We start from the raw sequence: 22,596 nt of genomic DNA, 5'->3' as shown, positions 1-22,596 counted from the left end.
ACCTGCTCAAATAAAGCAACATTAGTTTTAAGATTTATTTACAGAGCTACTATGAGTAAAAAGATACACTGATTTGTTTTTTTCTTGTTGTTTTAAAAGGCTTTCCTTTTATTCAGACCAAGTTAGCGGTCTGAATCCTCCCCTGTGCCCCAAGGAAAACAGTAATAGAGACAAAGCAAATGTGCTTCAGTGTTGCCCTAGTGACTTCTGAAGCACCTGCCTTCCAACTCACTCCGCCTGGAGCAGGTAATGAGCGCAATGTCAGCAGTTGGGATCAGAAGCACATCCGTACCTTCCTAGCCATGAGGCTTTGGGAGATTACTCAACAGCTCTGGGTCTGATTTCAGCACCCGCACAACGAACACAGCCTTTGTGGGGGATGGAGTCACTTGAAATCTTTGGCTCCTGCATGGCCCCAGTCCTCTCCACTGTAGAATGTGACAGTGTTTATCTGATATTTCTGCTACCCGAACCTCAGATGTCCCATGAAAATTTCTCACTGGCCATGATCCTTGTCTCAGTTAGGTCTTCTATTGTTGTAAAGAGGCACCATGACCATGGCAATTCTTATAAAGAAAAACATTTAATTGAGGTTAGCTTAGAGTTTCAAAGGTTTAGTCCATTATTATTACAGTGGGACATAGTAGCACGCAGGCGGATATGGTGCTGGAGAAAGAGCTGAGAGTTCTACATCTTGATCCACAGGCAACAGGAAGTGAATTGGGTGCCACACTGAGCATAGTTTGAGCATAGGAAATCTCAAAGCCTATACCCAATGACACACTTCCTCAAAGAAGGCCACACCTACTTCAACAAGTCCACACTTCCTAATAGTGTGGGGCCATTTCCTTTCAGATCATCACAGTCCCCATCTCAGCTGTTCCATCTCACTTTTCACTGGGTCTCTGATGACTGACACCAGGTTTCCAAATTCTCTAACTTCTTAGAGTATTTTATTTCTCATCTCAATATTATTTCCTTGGGAAAAGCTTTCACGGCCTTTCCAGGAAAGAGTAATTGCCCCTTGCGTCAAGTACCCCCTAATTCCCTAAATCCTTTCTTGATAGTACCAAGAATGTATAGCTATACAGTTACAGACACTTAATAAATGTGTATCTCCTATTGCAATATAATCTCTCTGAAGACATTCCTTTTGTTTACTGTCATAGTCAAATCATAATAGAGTTGTTAAGTAAATGAGTCAACTAATTTCAGAAAGAAGTAGTTTAGTTTTCAACACAGGGAAACATGGCTTATCCCAAATTCAGTTCTTTTGACTTGAAAGTTTTGTGTTATCTTCAGGCATCAAATTTTCAATTATACAAATCCTATGGAGAACCGTGCAATCACTATTGTGTAAGCTTTAGAATGGAAAGTGAAAGTTCAAACTAAAGAGAATAGGCTTGAGTAACAGTCTGTGAGGATTGGGTCTCACTGAGGAACTGATATTTAAACCATGCAGTGGGAATTAGAATGGGCAATGAAAGGTGGTGTGAGGGCTCCAGGAAGAAAGAATCACTTACGTAGTCTAATGATGGTAGCATGGTTATAAGAGGGGCAAGGGAAGTGAGAGGCTCAGGCCAATGAGGAGCCAGGCCCAGGGTTTAGATGCCTCTTGTACAAGGGGAGAATTTTCTTTCTTACTAACAGAAGACTGATCTACTGAGGAGCTTTAGGTAGGAGATATCACAATTAGCTTTGTGTCTGCATAAGACAATACTTACTACTCTATGAGTGATTTGAGATTGGGAAGGCTTAGTGAGTGGCTGGAGATGGGTCAAGACAGACATACAAAGATGATGCTGAAGACAGTGTCTTATGCAGCAGAGGCTAACCTTGAACTTGTTATACAGATCAGGCTTGACTTGATCCTCTGTTCTTCCTGCCTCTACTTCACAAGCTCTGGGATTACAGGCATGCATACTCTGCCATGTCCGGCAGCAGTTTATACAGAGTAATTAAAGGACAGAGAGATAGGATACCATCTGAGGAGTCCATGAGGTGGCGGTGTGTGTGTGTGTGAGGCTTCTTGACTACCCATCTTCTTTCCACAGATGAAAATCATGTTAGATAAGATAGTAGGATTAAGGCCAAAAGTGCGTGTTAGCTAAAAGGTTTCTAAAGTATAGTGCTATGGGAGGTTGAATAGAGAAAATTAGCCTTGGTTTTCTTTGTGAACTGAATGGTGTAATAATCAAGAAAAAAGGATTTTCTTACAGACTGGGTAAGGGTACAGAAAGCAAACAGATTAGGATGTACATTTAGAGCTCTGATTTTACAGTGGCTAATTTATGTCTTATTGTTATACCTATATTTTATTAATATATCTTTGCATTATGCTATAATTTATCTTATTCATTTACAGCCTATTCATGTAGTTAAGTATTTTTATTACAATGATTATGTGGCAGTGTTGATAGTGTATCTCCCTTGAATTTTGTAGAGCTACTATTGGCTGCAGGCTCATGTGAAGAGGTAGCTAAACCTTCACAGTGTGATGGGTTCATGCCTTTGTTCTTTAAACATGAAGGGAAGCAAAGACCATGCAGAATAAACCACATGGTGACAATAAGAATCACTATTTGTATTATCCCGTTGATTCTGGTAAAGATCTAGAACACAAGAGAGGTATGGCAAAGTATTCAATACACTAGCGAGCAGATCCATTTCAGAGTCTAGAGCCCTAAGGCAAGAAATGTTTCATTCTAACTGGGCATCTTGTAAGAAGATATCTAGATAGCTAAAGCAAAGGTCAAATTGAAGAAAAATCCAGATTGTTTGGCCTATTATAAAACAACAGCAGTTCTTAATCCATCTCACACATATCTTTTAAACACATTTAAACACAATCATACAGCAATGTAAATATCAGAAAACTGCAAAGGATTCTCTAAAAAATGGAAAAGATTAATATTACAAATGATGTAGAAATAACTGACATGCAGGGCTGGAGAGATGGCTAGGCATTAAGGGCACAGGCTGCTCTTCCAGAGGACCTGGGTTCTATTCCAGCACCCACACAACAGTTGATAGTTATCTATAACTTCAGTCTCAGGAGATCTGACCCTCTCTTTTGGCTTTCTTGGGTACCAGCCACACATGTGGTACAGAGACATCCTTACAAGCAAAGCACTCATACACATACAAAAAAGTTAGGAAGGACTGTTTGATGTACATTTTACTTATATTAGAATACTTGTGGTTCACAGTGGAATTTACAAAGGTGCTTAAAGTATTTTTAATGATTTGATTTCTTTTTATTTTTATGCCCATTAGACAGCAATTTAGCAGCATTTATCTTCAACAACTCCCCCCACCTCCTCTGTGTGTGTCTGTGTGTTCATGTGAGTTTATGTAGGCCAGCTCAACAACTGATGTTTTCCACTAACACTGTCTACCTTAATTTTTCCACCTAGAGCTCACAGGTTAGCTAGACAAGCTTGCTAGTGAGCCTCTGAAGACTCTGTTTTCCTGTGTCCCAGCACTGTGATAACAGATGCACACAACCTTGCTGGTTTTCACATGCGTGCTGGGGATCTAGATTCGGGTCCTCAGTCGTGCACAATAAACATTACCCACTAAGTGATTTCCCCTTATTTTCTTATCTTGAAAAAACAAACAAACAAATAAACAAAAAACCCTCAAAACTTAACCATATATTCATAGATCAAAAATAAATATCTGTACTGCTTTGAGTATTTTATGATTTTTATGTCTGACCTAGCATATTTACTAATGTATAAAGTACCCCAATTCTATATAATAAACTGAGCCTGAGCTGAATTATTTCAGCACTTGTACCTATTGTTCATCATATTAACCAATTCTCATTTGTATTATTGTAAGAATTGCCACTTTCTGACACTAGGTATAGATGAGTCATTTTTATTATTACTTAGACATTCTAAAAATAAAATTCACCCCATATTGTTAGTGACAAAGGCATGGACTTGAAAATCAAATGATTTTTTAGCAAAATGTCTCCAGGGTTTACTAGCTACCACTGAATATCCCTGTACCCATGTTCTCTGCCTTAGCCTCAGATGTACACTAATAAAGTAGGAAAAAGGAGAACTTAATCGCAACAGTTTGTAATAAACTGTGAAGTGTTTTATTATATGCACAAAGGGTGTAAAGCCATGCCTGCAGCACAGTAAAAAGTGTCGGTCAGCACTGCCATCATCAGAGCCCTTCTGGAGCAAAACCATTCATTTCCTTCTGAAGACTAGGGGAGAGAGAGCCCACAAAATAAACATTTAACTCTTGTTTTGTTTTTCTTGGTCCTTAGCTTTATCATGGGTATTGGTCTTTCTTGTCTCATACTCAAAAGTTTTTCTTTTAAAACTTTTAAAAGTCTTATGTTCTTCAAAGTTTATTTTTTTTATTTATTTTAATATTGGTACATATAATGCAGTATAGCATTCCACTGACATGATAGAATATTCAGCTTTAGAATTCTGTGATTAAAAACGCACAATCAGTCCATTGTGGGACTGACGCTGCTCTAGTCAATCATTTACATTCATAATTTGAAGTGTAATTAAAAACCAATCAGTAACACATAGTCCTTGAAGCCTCTCTTACCTCGCCCATCACAGCTATTGGTGTCTCTCCTGTCGCTTGAGCCACACGATGCTCTACCAAGTAGAACATGTACTCATCATAGAGTAGCCGGATCAGGTGAAAGGAGCCAAAGCTAGCAGCACTGCGTAAGGTTAAGTCCCGAATTACCATTGAGCTGTTCAAGAGAAAGGGCAGAGATGAAGCCAGAGTTAGAGACAAAGATTATAGTTAAGTTAGTACTCTTAAAAGCTGTTACGTCAGGAGACTACATGAAAGCACAGGCCTTAGAGTATAAAACGTGCAATAGAACAATTTCGTTGTTGAAAGAAGTTGGCCCAACTCATTTCAGTGGTGGGAAAGAGGTCATTCTCAGTAAGGCTTGACCCTGATCTTCATTAGAGTCAAATGGGTCTTCATTAGAAAAGACCTTTCATTATTATAGGAAGGTCTGCGCTTCCCCTTGTACTCACAAGTGACCACAGCTGAACAGAAACAACTATAGAGAGGCTGGAGACTTGTCACCACTATAAGGAAAATCAACTCAAAGTGAACGTCTTATTGGTGATGATGAATATTCTGTCATCTCCAAACGACAGTGAGTTTACTTGGTACCATATTTCATACAAAGATACAAAGCAAAGCTCCCTGAAGCAGTCAGTCTAAATGGAGGTGACTACGTGGGATTCCAACATGTTCTGTTGGAGGGTAAACTTACTGATTCCAGTTTCTAGGTGAATTTCATTTAAATTAAGGTTATTTTTCCCCACTACAGAAGGGAATCATAGATGAATTAAGAAATGAGTAAATTTAAAAAACATGAATATTAAATGCACATATTATACAAATATTGAAAGAATAATAACAATAAACTTTATTATATTAAAAATAAAAATAAGTTCAAATAAAACTGTGACTTTACTAAAGTTGTATCAACTAGTAAGCTTCTTTTATACTTCAACTATAGATGTGAATCTGTGACTCACAGTGAGAATAATGTATGTATGTATTTATGTGTGTGTATTTTATACCAGTTTTTATTCAGATACCTTTTGCTAAAGCTTTTTGGCCTATAAATACTAAAACTGTCATTATATTCTCAGGAGGAAGAGGCACAATGTCACAAATGAAAGCCTTATTTTTGTAATGACCAATTATAAAATTCTAGGCAATGAAAGAATAGTAAGTAGGCTTTGCTTTTGTTTTTTTTGTTTCATTTTTCGACCTTTTAAAAACAGAGATTTAAATAAATCAGATTCCACACATCCATGGTGGCCAGTGACACAGCATGATGTGACAGCTGCGGACAGACAGAAGCTTGGGTTCTCATGCTAGCTCCATGCTACTTGAATCCTAACCTAAAATACACAATTTCCCTGGGGTTGTTTTCTCTAGGGAAAAATGAAAACAGTATTTTTTTTTTAGCTAACTTCCAGTTATTTCAAGGGGAAATTACTAAAGAATATAAAAACAATGTAAAAATGAATAGAATGCAACAAATAACATTATTATTTTAAAACATAACAGAAAATGCTATTTCAATTTGTATATAGAAGAATAAAATCAGCAGGGCAGTGGTGGTGCATGCCTTTAATCCTAGCATTCAGAGGCAAAGACAGGCAGATGTCTGTGAGTTCAAGGCCAGCCTGGTCAACAAGAGCTAGTTCCAGGACAGCTAGGGCTGTTACACAGAGAAACCCTGTCTTAAAAAAAAAATGAAGATCATTATATGGAAGACTTTTTTTTTCTTTTTTACTTTTTTAAATCATTGTACAAACAGAAGAACAGGTAAACCTTGGATGTCTAGTAGGCCTATTTATTGTATGCCTTAAAACAAACAAACACACAAAAACCCAAACCAGGGTCTCATTCTCTAGTCCAGGCTGGTCCACATCTCATTATGTAGCTTAGACTGAAGTCTCTAGCAATCTTCCTGCCTCAGTCTCCTACAAGTGGAGTTACAAGGACATAACCATTTTTAAAGCTTAAAAGGTAGTCTGAGAGTCAGCTGACTAGATCTACAGTTTTGATTTTCTTGGTTTCAGCCACTGCAGTCTAATAATGTGAAATAAAAATTCCACAAACAATCAACAAGTTTCAGATCACATGTCGTTTTGCATAGAGTGATGAAATCTACTCTGGTTCCTGACCTCTGGGATATAGCTCATCTTTTTTCAAGTCCAAGCGCTATAAAGTTCCCAGAATGGACTACAGTGGTGCTGGGGAACCAATAGACCAAATTCCTGCAAAATGGCTCCTTCAGTAAGAAGGTGGAGGTTGTTGTCTTTAGGGAGAAAAAATACTGAATTCTGAGATGAAGCTAATGGTAAGAGTGTATCTTCTAGCTGTCCAATTGAGACGAGCGGAAAGAAATCCATTCTAGGTTTTCTGTCATACATCAAACTGCAAAAGTTACAGACACAGCTTAGGGCAATCACTGACATCAAGGTGTACAAGGCATTAAACCATAGGTTGAGTAATGTTGGTGGTTTCAGGCATCCACAGAGATGCTGGAATATAGCATCTCAGTGGATAATGTGGGTAAGTGTGTTTCAGTGTAAATGAGCATTCAGAACATGGGAATGGCCATTCCAAGGATGCGAATACCTCAGGCTCAGGGGAGTGAATTGCAAGGCCTTGTCTCTGACTCAGGGGAAACAGTAAGACCTTACTGAGTCAGGGTCAGGGAAACAACAAGGCTTTTCTGTAGTCTTAGTACAGATGTTGGCTTTAAGTTAAAAACAGTATGTGCAAAGAGTACTAAGCACAGTTTCTTCATCCTAGATAACTCCATGTTCATGTCCCCTGAGACTGCTCCCCCACAGAGACCCCTTCCTCAATATATATATTGCATATTATATATGTATGTATATAAGTATATACATACACACACACACATATATGTATATAATATGCTGATTATCTGGGCTACTGGTGTGTCTGCACCTGAGGGTACAGTCTACCCAATCACATGTTTCAATTACTTGTGTCTCTCTTTCTTAATCTCCAATTGTCCCCAGTAAGGTTTCCAGGAACAAACCATGAAGGTTGGGGCATCTAACATATGAGGGATCTTAAAACTGGGCACAGATCTTAAAACTGTAGTATCACTACAGTACTATAGATACTAGAACTAAAAGTATATTCATTACAATAAACAGTTTCAGATAATGGTTTCTTTCTGTCAATGAAAAACCTTAAACACTCCTTAAATGTTTAAAACTCTAATGTATAAATGAATTATTACAAATGGAAGAATGGCTTGATTTATGTGTCAAATTTCTAAAATTCAATGATACATCACCAGTCACTTTACAAGAATGTAATTAAGGCAGTAATTTTTTAAAAGAAATTTTAAGGCAGAGAATTTCCTACATATACACGCACAACAAAAACCCAAAAAAAGTAACATAATGGTTAAACATCAAATACCACTGAACTCAAAGTCAGTAATCCTTAAAAGTGATCCAAGGGTGGAGTAGTCACTTTTAACTCCATCCACCTTGCTGACCAAAGACAGCAGCTATCTAAAATACAGTCCGGGAATGACAAGTGGTTAGCAAAGATACAAATATAAAACTAATCTTATTCAAAAGGAAACATGTTCAAGCTGAAGAGAACACCTGTTACCTATTGCACTATGAGATTGTATTGTAGCCTGTAGGGGGTGGAGAAAGCAACTCTACTGTCTCTACAAGTGTTGAAGGAATGGGGCTGTATTTATCTAAATGCCAGCTCACTGAATGGTGTAATTCTAATTCAAGAAATTCAGAGAACAAGCAAAGTTAGTTTTAATTGCATCAACCTCTTCCCCAGCACATATACCAGAAAAGATCGAACGACCTTCACTGTAGTTAGCAGGAACACTCTTTTTCCTTATTCACATCAGCCATTCAAAGCTAGTTTAAGGTAGCAGACAGCTCTAGATGGAGCAGGGTCAGTCTGCTGCAACGAATCAACTGCTGTGAGACTGACAGTTTGTTTCTATGCGTCTGGACAGGTAAATGCAAACACAATTTTAGAAATTACTAGATTAAATATCTGATTTTTAAACACGAAGGGACTGTATATATGGCTGTCAAATTTATAATATTCTTTGCAAATTTACAATTTACATTCACAATGCTAAAAACATAAGCGCTCTTCTTCTGCTTCTCTGATGATTTATGCATCAGTTTTTATTACTCATCATGCTCTTGTGCCTCAGCAAAAGGCAGTTCAGATATTGCTCTGCCTACCAGCAGGAGGTATGCATCTGCTTAAATGTCTCTTTCCTCTGTGGCCCTGAACTGTAAGCCTTCAAATCTTTTTGAAATGAAAATAATAACCATAATCGTGTCTAATAATAACAAGCCAATTATCCCCAACTCAGGGAGGACAGAGGGCAGGCAAGTGATGATCTACTGGGTTTGTGTATCTGCAGAGAACATGAAATACAAGCGAGCAATTTTCTTTCTTTTCAGGATTCCTGCAATAGATCTCTGTGGTGACAAAGGCTCTAGGGGTTTATTTCTAAAATGATTTCAACTAAATGCAGGGGAAAAAAAAACTCACAGGGAGAAGTGAGAGCAAGCCTGATGCTACCACTCAACACAACAGGAGGAGGCTGAGCATCTTCCTTTCACTGGTATATAAGGTTGGGCACTCTGCCTCTGGTCATGAGAGGCTTGGAAGGAGTCAGATAGTGTAAGTGATGTTTGAGCCACTGATCATGGGCACACAAGTCACTTCCATAATTTTCTGTGAAAATTCAGGTGAATAAAATATTGACTCTCAAGCAATCAAGGAAACCTATTTTTGCCTTTAATCCCAGCATTCAGGAGGCAGAGCCAGGCTGACCACTGTGAGTTCAAGGCCAATTTGGTCTTCTCTATAGTGAGTTCCAGGAAATCCAGGGCTAAAGACCCTGTCTCAAAAATGCCAAAAATCAAAACCAACACCAAAAAAGAAAATATATTTCCAAATTTGAGCCTTGAATTACATGACAGATGGACTCCAATTTCATGAGACAAGATAGATAATTTGAATTTTTGACTTTGGCATTTGATCCTGTAGTTAAAATACAAGTGTTTGCTTCTTTATTCAGGGTGATCCCACTGATTTGGGCCTAAAACATGTTTGTCTTGAGAGGTATAACTTGTTCCTGACATAAATTCCATACCGGAAATCTATCTGAACATTCCATCCTATTCAAATACTGCACAAGTCCTCATCAACACAGCTTATAAGTGCTCTTTTCAAACCCTGTTGTAGATTTGGTGTCAACAGCTCATTCCAAATTTGCCATTATGTAACATATAATTAGTAAGCCCTTTCCATTTAAGGGTGCTTCTATGTCTACCAAAACATGTATTTCCTTCCATATTAAGCATTTCAGTCTAAAAGACATGTTACTACCTACTAGATACTAGCCATGCAATATAAACATCAGAAAGTGGTTGATCCCAATTATCCTCCTAACTACTAATTACCTCCTAACTACCAAGAGAATGAGTTAGTGGATCTCAGAAGTAACCCAGGGTTAAAAAGAACATATAAATTCTGCTCTCTGATATAAAGCTCTGATATATTCTGTTCTCTGAAAGTTAACAGAATTAAGAAATTAACTATATAGTTTTGAGTGTGAACTGGAGTTACACAGAGAATTTCAAAGCTCAGATTGCTGGGCTCTCCTCTACGGATTCTGACTCAAGTAGGCTTGGGAAGTGGCCTAACGATGCATTTATAATGTACCTAAGTGGATGTGAGGCCATGGTCTACAGTTTGAGGGCCACTGGAAAGGGAACAAAAGAATAGTAGTCATAACCCCACAAGAAGCCACCTCAACAAGGTAGAAGCAGAGGGAGGACAAGATACCTTTTCTGACTGTTGCCGAAATCATCACCTAGAGCAGTGGTTCTCACCCTTCCTAATGACCCCCCAACCATAAAATTATTTTCATTGCTATTTCATAACTGCAATTTTGCTATGGTATTGTAAATACCTGTGTTTTCTGATGGTATTAGGTGACCCCTGTGAAAGTGTCTTTTAACCCCCAAAGGGGTGGTGGCCCACAGGTTGGGAACTGCTATTCTAGATGGACTCTCAGAGATTACTATCTGAAAATTTCTTGGCTTTGAGCGCAAGAGGGTCTCCTCTCTCAGCAAAAAGTTCATTTTTATAATTTTCCTGCTTAGTCTCTATGCAGCAAGTCATAGAGTTGGATATCCCACCAAGACTAAGCTCATTTCTTTTTTTCTGTGAATAGCGTGCACACACACATTTGCAGGACAGGAAGAAAATGCAGTGAGCTTGGGATGCTACCTGTAGAAAGACCATTTGAGCAGAAACTGTCTGGCGGCTTTTGGGAAGCTGGGTCTTCCTTCATAGGGCTTCAGCGCCTGCATCATCACATTGTCCAGCCATGCTGCCCACTGCTCCAGTGTGCTCTGCTGCTGAAGCGTCATCTTGAAGTCTGTTTCCAGTCTCTGAACCATGTTGTCATCACACTGGCACACCCAGGAAGCCTGCTCCTGGGACAGGACACAGACAGAAAGGAAAGTTCAACTCAGCAGCCTCTCACTGAGTGTCAGCACAGAGCACAGGCAGGGTGTCACACGGAAAGGCACAGTGGGGACATGAACCAATCATGAACACAAACAACGGTTAGGCACACAATGCCTTTGTCATCTTCAGGGCTTAGCCTTTCCCCTGGATTATTACGTGAAGCAGTATTTAACTGTGACTTGGTTTTCTACTTGGGCTAGGCCTTGTGAGGGACAGAGCATGGTTACTTAAGGCAGACAGAAGTCGGAACCAGCAGCAGGCACTGGCCTGTTTTCACACTGCTTTAAAGTTTTCCCCACCTCACCACATAAAGCCGTTTTAGAAGACTTAGAGTAAGTCAGAGGAATAAATGGATTCAATTGGCCAAAAGTGGTCCCTAAAGATTAAAACAAAAACAAACACTGACTGGTACTAGGAAGAAGCATATGCTGTGCGAGTTTATAGATCGGGAGCAGAAATCTCCAGGGCTATCAAGGCAAACCAACTAATGCAAATTAATTCACAGAACTGAAAACAACAACAACAACAAAACCTCTTTTGAGAAAATGTAGACGTGCTACCTGCCAAGAAACCTGATTACTGTAATTTCCCTTCTGGTTCTGGTTGGGAAGTTTCATGTTTTGTAACAACAATGAAAATAGGAACTTTAAAGTTACTTTTCAGTGATGGTGTAAGTTTTATGATGTTTCTAGTGCTGTGCTGTATTTTAAGATTAAAAGAAAAAGATCTCTTCTCTCAGAATCAAAATGTAATTATTTGACAACACTGCTTGACAATCAAAAGACATACATTTTTTGCTCAGGCCCTAATTTGTCAAACTAAGTTCAAACAGTTAACTTAGATCAGTGAGGGCTTCAGTTTCCTATGCACAAAATTCAACAAATGAGAATTATTATGAGTTTTTATGTATGATTCATTATGATAACTTTTAAAATGAGTTTCTTTGAAGGAGTATCTGTAAAGTTCCAATACAAAGACATAGAATACATTGATATTTTCATGAAAACACTGTCTGCAGTCTTAATTCTATGCTATTTCAAAGGTCAAGCTGATTCAAATTGAAAACTTCAAATCAATACACCTCTAATCCCACCCTTCCAGGTCTAGCACCTCTGCTGACCCTACATTTTACCCATTCAAGGCTCACTTAATCTTAGAGCCACTTCAAATGCAAACCTTACCCACATCACTCTCTCTAATCTTCTAGGGAAACCTAGCTTCTTCCTCATCTCAGCTGATGATAGCCCATCACCTTCTATCTTCGTTTCTATATGCTATCTCTTAAACTGTCCTTATAAATAGTTTAAATAGACTAAACTACAACTTAAACAAAAAAGACAAGAAAAGAATATGAGGGCAGAAGTCCAAGATAGCTACAATACATGGATACACATGTCCTTCAAGTTTTTCACACATATATGCCATATTATCTGTACATACACATTTGCATGTTTACATTTTCATTATTTATTCATGCTGATTTGTCTTGTCATTTGTGCTTATACATAAATAGTTCTAATATAAATATAAAATAAGAAATATAATAAATATTACATATTCTACTCAATATTCTGCTTAACAATGATAATTAGTCTACCCTTCCAAATAGATGAATATGGAGCTGTATTTATCGCTCACTAATAAGCTTGTTTTATTACATAAATATGTTATCATCTGTATAACCATTTTCATACAGCTAGAAATTTGTTCTAAATTTTTACTAGTATAAAGTTTGAATTAGCTATGCTGTTAACTACATTTTGCTCATATTTTCACTTATTTCTGTATAATAGATTTACATAATAATGGTTAAAATCTTTTAATAGTATCAAATGGTTCCCAGGAATTTTGTATCAGTTTAAGAGTCCCTGAGAACAAAGATAAGTTAAGCATTAATAGTTACCAGGAGAGGGTTTTGATGCCCCTGCCCCCCGTCCATTTAAGCTTTTATTTATTTTTTACTTTTGACCTTTTATCTGAATACAGTACAGCAATGTTAAATATCAGACTGTGTGGACCAACAGAGGTCTAGAACCTTTGTTGTGCACATGAGTCTGTGCTCCCTGTGAAGGAGTTTGTTCTTGTTAGCGCTGGTTCTAGAAAGAGGATCTTACCGATACACACAGAAGAATTTCACTTCTTACCAAAAATTCGAACTCACTATTTATGCGAAAATTATTTTTGGCAAGATAAGACGATAACCAGAAGCCCAATTTGAGAAATTAGAGCACAGCTCCAAAAACCACTCTTCACACCCGTTTATGATATACGTCAGCCTACAGAGTTCACCTAACAATGGCTTACTCCATAAACAGTCCCATTGTCAAGAAGAAAGCAGAAAACAAACATAATATTCAACATGGTACATAGTAAGGAAGTTCAAAATCAGACTGTATCTTCAATAAAGAAACCCAAGCACCTGGGTGTGGTGGCACACACTTTTAATCCCAGTATTTGGGAGGCAGAGACGATGGATCTCTGAGGTCAAAGACAGCCTGGTCTACAGAGAGAGTTCCAGGACAGCCAGGGCAAGGCAGAGAAACCCTGTCGTGAAAAACAAAGAAAAAAACAAACAAAAAAGAAGAAAGAAAGGGAGGAAGGAAAAGAAGGAATGAAGGGAGGAGGAGGGAGGAAGGGAAAGAGGGAGAGAGGGAAGGAGGAAGGAAGGAAGGAAGGAAGGAAGGAAGGAAGGAAGGAAGGAAGGAAGGAAGGAAGGAAGGAACTCAAGTAATCAATGATCAGGTTATCAGATAAGACCATTCAAATCTTAACTTAACTCATAATGTAGAGAAAACACATCCATTTACACAGAGCATTTAGAAACAGTACCATTGTAAGATTATCAGTTAAATGAGAAAGAAAGCCCATTAAACTGCAATAGAAAAACATGTCTTGAAATTCAAAAATATTTGTTTACACAAGGATGAAATAGTGAAAAGAAATTTATGGATATACTGACAGGAACATCCAAGGACTTGGCATACTCTAACAATAATAATACTTGGAACTTGTTTCAGCCCAAAGTTTCTTTATTGCAAGAGTTTTATCCTTTTATTTGCCAGTCTCACTAAGATTCATCTTAGAAGAGGCAGGAACAAGTTCCAAATGACAGGAAAAGGTCATGAAGAAGGAATGGGTAGCAGGGCACACTAGAGAAGCCTGCCAGAGCTTGGAAGAGAAAGGTGCAAGAAAGGTAAAAAGGAGCTGTGCTAGTCTGGGTATTCATCAGAATGTACAGAGAAGTACAGTACAGGGTGAACTGAATGGCTCAGCACTGTATTTATGGTCTTCAAAGGAGAGGAAAGACATCTTGGAGGAGAGATGCTTAATTATACAGTTTCCGGTACTAATGACTGTCATGATGGACACAGAGAAAAACTGACAGTTGACAACGTAGGAAGACAAACAGTGTCAAAGTTGCCGTGTAAGGATGAGTAAGAGATATCCAGCTGACTATTGACATTCACGATCTCCTCAAGAGATGTTTCTAACCAGAGAGTGGGCTCATTTGTATACAGATTCAGATCAATACAATATAATGAAGCCAGGGTTGAGAAGACATAAATACATATTAAAACAAGAACAATCAATACTTTTTTCAGATATTAATTGAAATAGATAATTCTTTACAAAAATTTCTGTTACTGAGTTGAAATTATCAAGGAAATTGAAGTTGTCTTACTATTCTGACTTTAAGAATGTTTTACCTCAACTTTTCTTAGGGTACTTTTCAAAATGAAGATCTGAAGTAAATATTAGAGTGACGATCTGAAGGTGATTTGATTGCTTAATAATTTTGGTAAATGAGTTATTGTAACCCTATTGACATACACAGACCATTTTATAAATCTAAGAGTTTGTTCTTATAAAGGTTATATGATTGCATGTGTGTACATACAACTATGTTTGTTTGAATACAGAGTGTTGGTAGGTAAATGGATGGATACACGGAAAGAGACTGAAAAATTAGCTATCAGAAACATGAGCCTAGTTCCTGAAAGTCACAATGAACACAATTAATTTACTCTACTATAAATGAGTCAAGCTCTAATATTATTATGCAATATATTAAATAATAAAGCATGCTATGATGATTAAATTTCTTGTAATGATTTTAACAGACACACTGTAACAAATCACCTACTTATCAAAAGGAAGTCCTGTATCCAATGTACTTGTTATCTCTCATTCTTTGCACTATCCCAGCTCTACCCAGTAGAAATCTACTCTGTCTCTAAAGGCTATCTAGGTCATCTCATGTAAATGGAAACATGTAACAACTTCCCTTCACTTCACACGTTTCCAAGGCTCAATCAAGGCTTCAGAAGTCCCTTCCACTGCCCAGCAATGGTTCACTGTATTGTTAAAGCATATCGTTTAAGGTTGTCTAATTTTAACAATAATGCTATGAACATTAAAGTATAGAGTGAGGATCTCTAACCTGAAAACTCAAAATCTGGAATACATAGAGTGCTGAATTCTCAAAACTTTTGTATTTTGAAACATTCTAGAGTACAGACTTTAGGGATAGTCATGTGGTAAAGTTTAGTAAATATTAAAAAAAAATCTCATAAACACTCAAAAATTCCAACCCAAGGACTTTAGACAAGGACGGTCAACTTGTGTGGCCGTGTTTCCCTTTCTCCTCAGTGTGTGCCGAGCAGTGGGCTGCTCAGTCACATGCTGAGTTTATATTTATCTTTTGGAGGAGATGCCAGCCTGTGCCAGTGGCTGTGGCACTTTTCATTCCCATCGTCAGCTCATGAAGTGTTAGTTTCTCCAGCTCTCCAGAGATCAAAGCTGGTATGTTCCGTCTTCAATCACATCCATTTTAGTGTGCAGGCAACGATATTTTCTTGTGGTTTTAACTCCTGTTCCCATGGAGATCAATGCTGAGACTCCTTTCATGTGTTATTGGGCACTTGTCTATTTGCCATTATAAAATCAGGTGGCTTTTGATTAGTGGGTTGCAGAGTGGTTCTTTACAGCCTCTGTGTATAGGGCATTTACAAGACATGAGCTTGTGACTTTCTTTGCAGTGCCTTTTTATTTTATTTTATTTTTTTTTATGTAATCTCTTGTTAACTCCAAAAGTTTTAAATTTTAACTGTGTTGAATTATGCACTTTTTACTTTGTTGCTCATACTTCAGGCTGTTATCATTTTTACATAGTAACAACTAACTTTGTTACTTTAGTATTATAAATAAAATATTTGTTAGACTTTAATAAGGAACCTATATTAGTCATTTCCAAGTGTAAAGTACAGAGCAACAAGGGTTAGGAAAGATAAATATTATATATATTTTATTTGATCCAAGGTGTCCAAACTTACTTCAGTTAATTCTTTAAGTGAAAGAATTTTCTCAGATATCTGCAATGTACATTGCAATAGAGGTGCTTAGTTCTTCAAGGTGGGTTACTGTAATAAAAGAAGTACCTGCTTGAAAGGGCACAGATCACTATTTAAACAAACCTAAGGCAGTTGCTGCAGCTGGGAAAATGAAATACAGAGCAGTTAACAGTTGTTCAAATTCTCACAGACAAAGAATAGTCTAATTTTTGGCATAACTTCAGTGACCGCTATTTATTGTCCTTTAACTCCATTGCAAACATGGATGCATTCTGTTACCTACCAGTTCATAAGACTTAGCTGACTTTATCCATAAGACAAAGGGTTCAGTTTAGTCTGATGGGGTAAAGCCCCATGTTTGAGGAGATTGTGAACACAGATTCTACCACTGCAAGCATCAGATGGTCCTAGTTTAGAATAACTGACACCATTCTTTAAAAGACAGGATTTGCAAGGAGGAAGAATACCTGGACATTGGCAAAGTCAACGCGATTGAGGTCGCTGAGCATCTGGTTGATCTGGGAAGTGTTCTGAAGCACAGCACGGGCTGCCTGGGCCAGGTGATTGAGCGATGTGTATCTTCGCAGAGTCTGGGCAAAGGCACTTACAGCGGCAACCTATAGAAACAAGCTTCCCTTAGAAACATTTAAATTCATTTGGTAATAGTTGACTTATATATTATATAGGGTTTCTCTGTATAATAGTCCTAGCTGTCCTGGAACTAGCTCTTGTAGACCAGGCTGGCCTTGAACTCACAGAGATCCAACTGCCTTTGCCTCCAGAGTGCTGGGATTAAAGGCGTGCACTACCACTGCCCAGGACATTTAAGATTGTTAAACAAAGAAATATTTGGTTTGATGTCAACACTACAACAAGTTCCCACATTTTTTGGCATTTGAGTGCAGCAATCATTAAACTAGTCTTGGAAGTGAATTACTCAACCACAACAAGAAATTACATTGTCTACAAAAGTAGAAAAATGTTTGCTTTCACCACTTCTCAACCCTTTTTAGGACAACTAGAAACTAGACAAGTAAGAACATTTCTTTTTATTTGGAAAAGCAGACTGTACAGAACTATTATTGTTAATTGAACAAAACCACTTTCAGAGCAGTGTCGCTCCGACTCACCGTTATAACTTTTAGTTTACAAGTTGGCAGACCAGATACATTTATCAGACTAGCAAGTAGAAGAACCTTTATTATTATTATTATTTAAAGTTTTTCAAGTGAAAAATTTCATTTATCCTTCAAAAATCGCCTTTTCCTTTATGTCCACCATCCTTTCTGACCAGAAAGGCTGCAGGGCCGGGGTGTGGGGGGGTGACAGGCACGCCTCCTCTGCCCTCCAGCTTCCAGCAGGATTTAATCAGGGATGGGGCATTGTTAGGAGAAGGAAGCAGAAGACAACAGCAGTCAGAGTGTTCACTCCTCCCAGGCTATGTTCTTCCTTTTCCAAGGCTACCACTGGGGAAACTTAGGAGGAGGATTCCTGATGCTATGCACCCTCCCCTTATCTATTTCAGACCTAGACTGGGTGATGAGTTCTCACTATTGTAGCTGCAGGATGCTTAATCCTTGCTTTTCTCAACTCTGCTTGCATGTTTAGAAAGAAATTCAGCTTTGTCACACACCTTTTCCTTAAACCTTTTGTTTCTTTTCATTTTTCCCCACTACTCTAATGAACTGAACTTAGGACTTTCGTATACTGATCAAGGACTCTACCAGTGAGCTCTGTCCCTCTAGCTGGGGAACATTTGTTTTTCAGTGAGATGCTGAATTAAGTTAGCCTATGTTTGAAGATATCAAAGATAATGAAAAAAAACTCTAAATATCTAGTTTTCATAGAAATGTTCGATACATAGTAAATATGACCCCAGTCTTTCAAAATATGTCAAAAGTCTTAACATATTTGTAGGAACGTATCCTATTATACTGAGTTTTTTGGGTACATAAGAGGCTTACACTGAAGAATCAGTTGGTTGAGTAGAATAATGCATTGACACTGCAAAGGTGGCTCATTTAAAAGTGAACTGTACTAGGACTGCCTGACATATCTGAGCAAGCTCACATACCCTTGAAGAGAAAATGCTTTTCCATTTCTGTTGTTTATATTCGCTGAGTACATATCACATGTCAGGCACCAGGGTAAGAGTCTCATATATATACTACATTGTTCAACTGTCATCTCAACATGCTATGAGTTAGAGAGCTTAAGTACCTTGAGTAAGGTTGTACAGAAACTCATTTAAGAGGTAAGATTTGAACACAGGTATTTTAGTGCTATTGCCACTGACTAGGAAGCTCTTCCCTAAGTCAGGTAAGCTGTCTCAGTAATTGAGAGCTCCACAGAAATACAACTGTGTATCAGCAACAGCAGAAGAGCAGAAGTTATTCTCTGCAATGGCAAACACCAGACTATTTCTGAAATTCAGCAAAATGACCAAGGCTGCAAGCAATCTGCTAAGGCGTTCACTTTGATGACACTGAGGAGGGCAGTGATGCCAGCTATCAGAGGCATTATTAGGAATATAAACTGGAAAGGTTCTTCTGCCATAATCAAATAATACCTTTTATTTTTGTGATTTTTCAGACTAGAATCTAGGGCTTTGTTCATGTTACCACTGAGCTTTTTTAATAGTTTCTGGTTCTGACTAAGTAACTTGGACTCTCCTTGAGCTCCTTACATAGCCCAGGTGAGACTTAAACTCATGGTCCTCCTGTCTCTGCCTCCACTGTGCAAAGCTTAAACCAAGATAGGAAGTGCTGGAGCTATTGTGGCTCCAGAGAGACTTGCTGGCTACAGAACCTCAACAGAGCCACATTACACATAAAACAAAGGGAAAGATATACTGCTGGATATTCTAGTGGTGAATACAGTTGCTTACCAAAAGCCATAATATAAATTTTGGAAGCAGAATGAAAGTACAGTATCTAGTCAATCTTGCCATGGGCATATACTCACAGATTAACCTAAACTAACATTCCAGATAGGGATAATGTTGAATCTAAGATCCTCTAGGCATGAAGAACAGCTCTGGAGTACAATATATATATGCTAGTTCTGCATAACATTGTGCTACTTATATATAAAGATCAGTTATGAGAAAAAATTAGTTGTAAAAAAGAGATAGTTTCTCTAGCAAGCACACACATGTGCCCTCCCCCATCAAAGGACACGACATACCTTGGTTTGTATCATTCTCTGTGGAATATTGTTCATGGCATTTGAAAGCCAACCTTCAAGGCTTTTTGCAAAATTTCGAATGGCTTGGGTCAAGGCACCTAAATAAAAAAAAAATAAAAGCAGAACAATAAAGATACCTAAGACCATTAATTTTTATGCTGGAACAAGGAAAATACATGTTTATACTACTTTTATAGCACAGAGCAGAAACTAGATTATCTTCATTGATTAAAAAGAAACATTATTTCTAATTTCTTAGAGCATCTAAAAGTAGTATGCTTGACTTCTAAAACTGCTTTGTTCTCAGACACTGACGACACCTGTTGGAAAATGAAAACATTCAAATCTGCCTGTGTATGGCAAAATATACCAGTTGTGAATATACTGTATGGGGTTTTCTACCGTGGACAGAATATCACACAGAGTTTTGTGATCAAGGGCTAAGATTTCCCATTTTGGTTTCAAACTTCAAGCTCATTTTACATTGTTAGTTAACATGAAATACAGTGCAAGGCTTTGTTTTTCTCTAGTTGATGCTTTACCATAGAACCTATGGAGTATTTATGTTTGCTGAAAGTAGAGGAAAAATAATTATCGGAATGAAAGTTTCAGTTGACTACTGCAATTTCACATGGAGGAGCTGAAAGATCAGTGTGGTAAGATTGCCGTCACAGACAGCCATGTTACTATGACATTATCGAAACAGCCAGTCCTAACTTGTTAGAGTCTGGAATGGAACAGGTCTCACGAGAGAACTTTACAGTGGTCATGAAATGGCCACAAACATCTTCAGTCTTTATTGCTAACTTTGTTACAAGGGAGTTGCTGCTCATTGAGTCTGCTCAGGGGGTTCCCCAGTCAATGGTCTGTGCCCAGGCCTACACACAGTGGGGAGCAGAATTAGGTGTTTAACAAATGTTTAAAACACCAGTAACACAAACTACTCTCTGCAGATTCCATAGGGTCTGGTAGATACCCAGATCTGGGATATACTGTCAGCAAGAAGGTCTACTTAAGTCAGCTGCACTGAGAACACACAGCAGGACCCAAGTCTTGGGTTTTCCTTTCTACACTCAGGCAGGTCTGACACTTTACATGCTACTGTTTGCTAAAACAGGTTTTAGAGGAAAATTTAGCATATTCAAATTATTTACAGACAGATACAAAATTTAACACCTAATAATAAAACAACTGAGTTTTTTTTGTTTTTTGTTTTTTTTGTTTTTGAAAAAAAAAACTTATTTAACTGGATAGCAGAGCTGAAACGGTCTAAATATTGATTGGGAAAGACTTCAGACTCTTAACCAGGCTGAAGTGGAAATTTCTTGAGGGAAAATCTTGTGAAATTTCCAAAGCATCCCACCTTGGTCAAAAGAGAAGGAAGAAACACATCTCTCTGCTGTTTATGTCCTAGAATCATGGAGTACAGGCATGAATGGAAATGAAAGGAGTGAAAAAAAATTAGCAGTCTCTCTTGAAACTCGGTAAAACTTTGTTCAAGGTTGAACTTGGCAACCTATATTTTCCATTTTGGTCTATAATTAGTATAATAATGATTTAATTTGAAAAGACCCCAATAACTTCTTACGTTATTTTTACAGCATTTCACATATGCCCTATTTTATCTAGAGAAACTTGATGGAAAGGAAATTATAATATAAAAGGAAACACTGTGCATGCTAAAAAGTTTAGGTATTTACTTTTTTATACTAAGTAATATTCTGACCCACCTTTTATTATATTCCCAGTTGCCCATTTTAAGTGTTACCAGTTGAAATCTTATTCAATAATTCACACTTAATTTCCTTTTTCCATGTTTCGGGTGAGTGTATTGTAGAATATAGGCATTTCAAGCTGACTTTAAATTAGTACGATGTGCAGACTTTTTAGCTAAAAAAAGAAATCCCATCTGGACAGAAAATGGTAGAGTGAAGTACTAGTAGCCAAAAAATACAATTTTTAAAAATAAAATTAAGTTTGTTCTCTCTGTGGGGATTCATATAAAATCGAAATTGTGCAGACTGACTCTGACAGCTTCTAAAGACTCATAAATGGATGGTTTGATATTTAAAAATCTATTCCAAAGTGGAGCTCCTCAGCCTTCTCAAGATCAGTATTAAAAAGCAAATAACTCAGCAATAGCTATCTACATTGTATTTTAAGCATTACATTGTTGAGCCTCATTGTAAAATGGAAATTGAATTTCCCAAATTTCTTTTGTAGCTTAGTACATTAATGTATCTTGTAATTTCAGAGAAATAAAATGATCCCATTTTCTGGTAAATGCAGAGGAAAAACTACTGACAGAATAAACTATTCTTCTAACCACATTTTAAAAAAGACAAAGGTCAAGTGTATTATATACTTAAAATTATAAGGCTTAAAGTAAATCAAAATTGATGCATGATTTAAATCAGGGACCTGTTAAATTCGTATGATGCTAAGACAAAAGCATATGGTTTCAGAATTGTTTAGTGAATGCTGATGCTGTTGACTTCTCTTGAAAAAACAAGCACTCCCTGACACCTCCTTGTATCTCATGAGAGAAGCTGTATGTTGGGAACCAGATGTCATAGGCTAATGAGCTAGCCTATGCAACTTCTTTTAAACATCTCTAGAGATTAACACTCAGAGCACAAGGAGCAGGAAAGTAGAAAAAAGAACCAAATTCTGAAACAAAAACCAGCAGAAACTGACATGCTGAAATTTCTGTGACAACATCAATTTTTATCAATCGTTTTAGTCAGGTAGCCTGGCGTAGACAGAGTAGAACACATTAGCAATTTATAAAGTGTTAAGATAATGCCAGTGGGATTTCTTTTGTTTCTGCTTTCTCCTCCATATATTAATGTATATTGGTTGACATACTATGTAAATGTGTATAAGCATCTATTTTAGGGTAATGAATATATGAAAAAATTTATACCTTCCACTGTGTCTTTGTATTTGCAAG

General features: G+C 37.6%; 1 protein-coding gene across 10 annotated transcripts in view; it reads right to left on the bottom strand.

Moving 5' to 3' along the window:
* Nucleotides 1-22,596, bottom strand: part of Rfx3 (regulatory factor X3) — a 243,934-nt gene that overhangs the window by 20,381 nt on the left and 200,957 nt on the right. For all 10 annotated transcript variants that reach the window (XM_087908011.1, XM_087908013.1, XM_087908014.1 and 7 more), the window contains 4 exons: nucleotides 19,644-19,741; nucleotides 16,925-17,074; nucleotides 10,864-11,072; nucleotides 4,585-4,738 (listed from right to left, as the gene is read on the bottom strand). In XM_087908011.1, coding sequence (XP_087764137.1) covers nucleotides 4,585-4,738; nucleotides 10,864-11,072; nucleotides 16,925-17,074; nucleotides 19,644-19,741 — 611 coding nt within the window. The remainder of the gene's footprint in view (nucleotides 1-4,584; nucleotides 4,739-10,863; nucleotides 11,073-16,924; nucleotides 17,075-19,643; nucleotides 19,742-22,596) is intronic.

This window comes from Myodes glareolus, chromosome 7, assembly GCF_982192425.1.
Source record: "Myodes glareolus chromosome 7, mMyoGla1.1, whole genome shotgun sequence".
NCBI lineage: Eukaryota > Metazoa > Chordata > Mammalia > Rodentia > Cricetidae > Myodes > Myodes glareolus.
The sequence above is the reverse complement of the archived record's forward strand: the minus strand, read 5'-3'. Positions and strand labels throughout refer to the sequence as shown.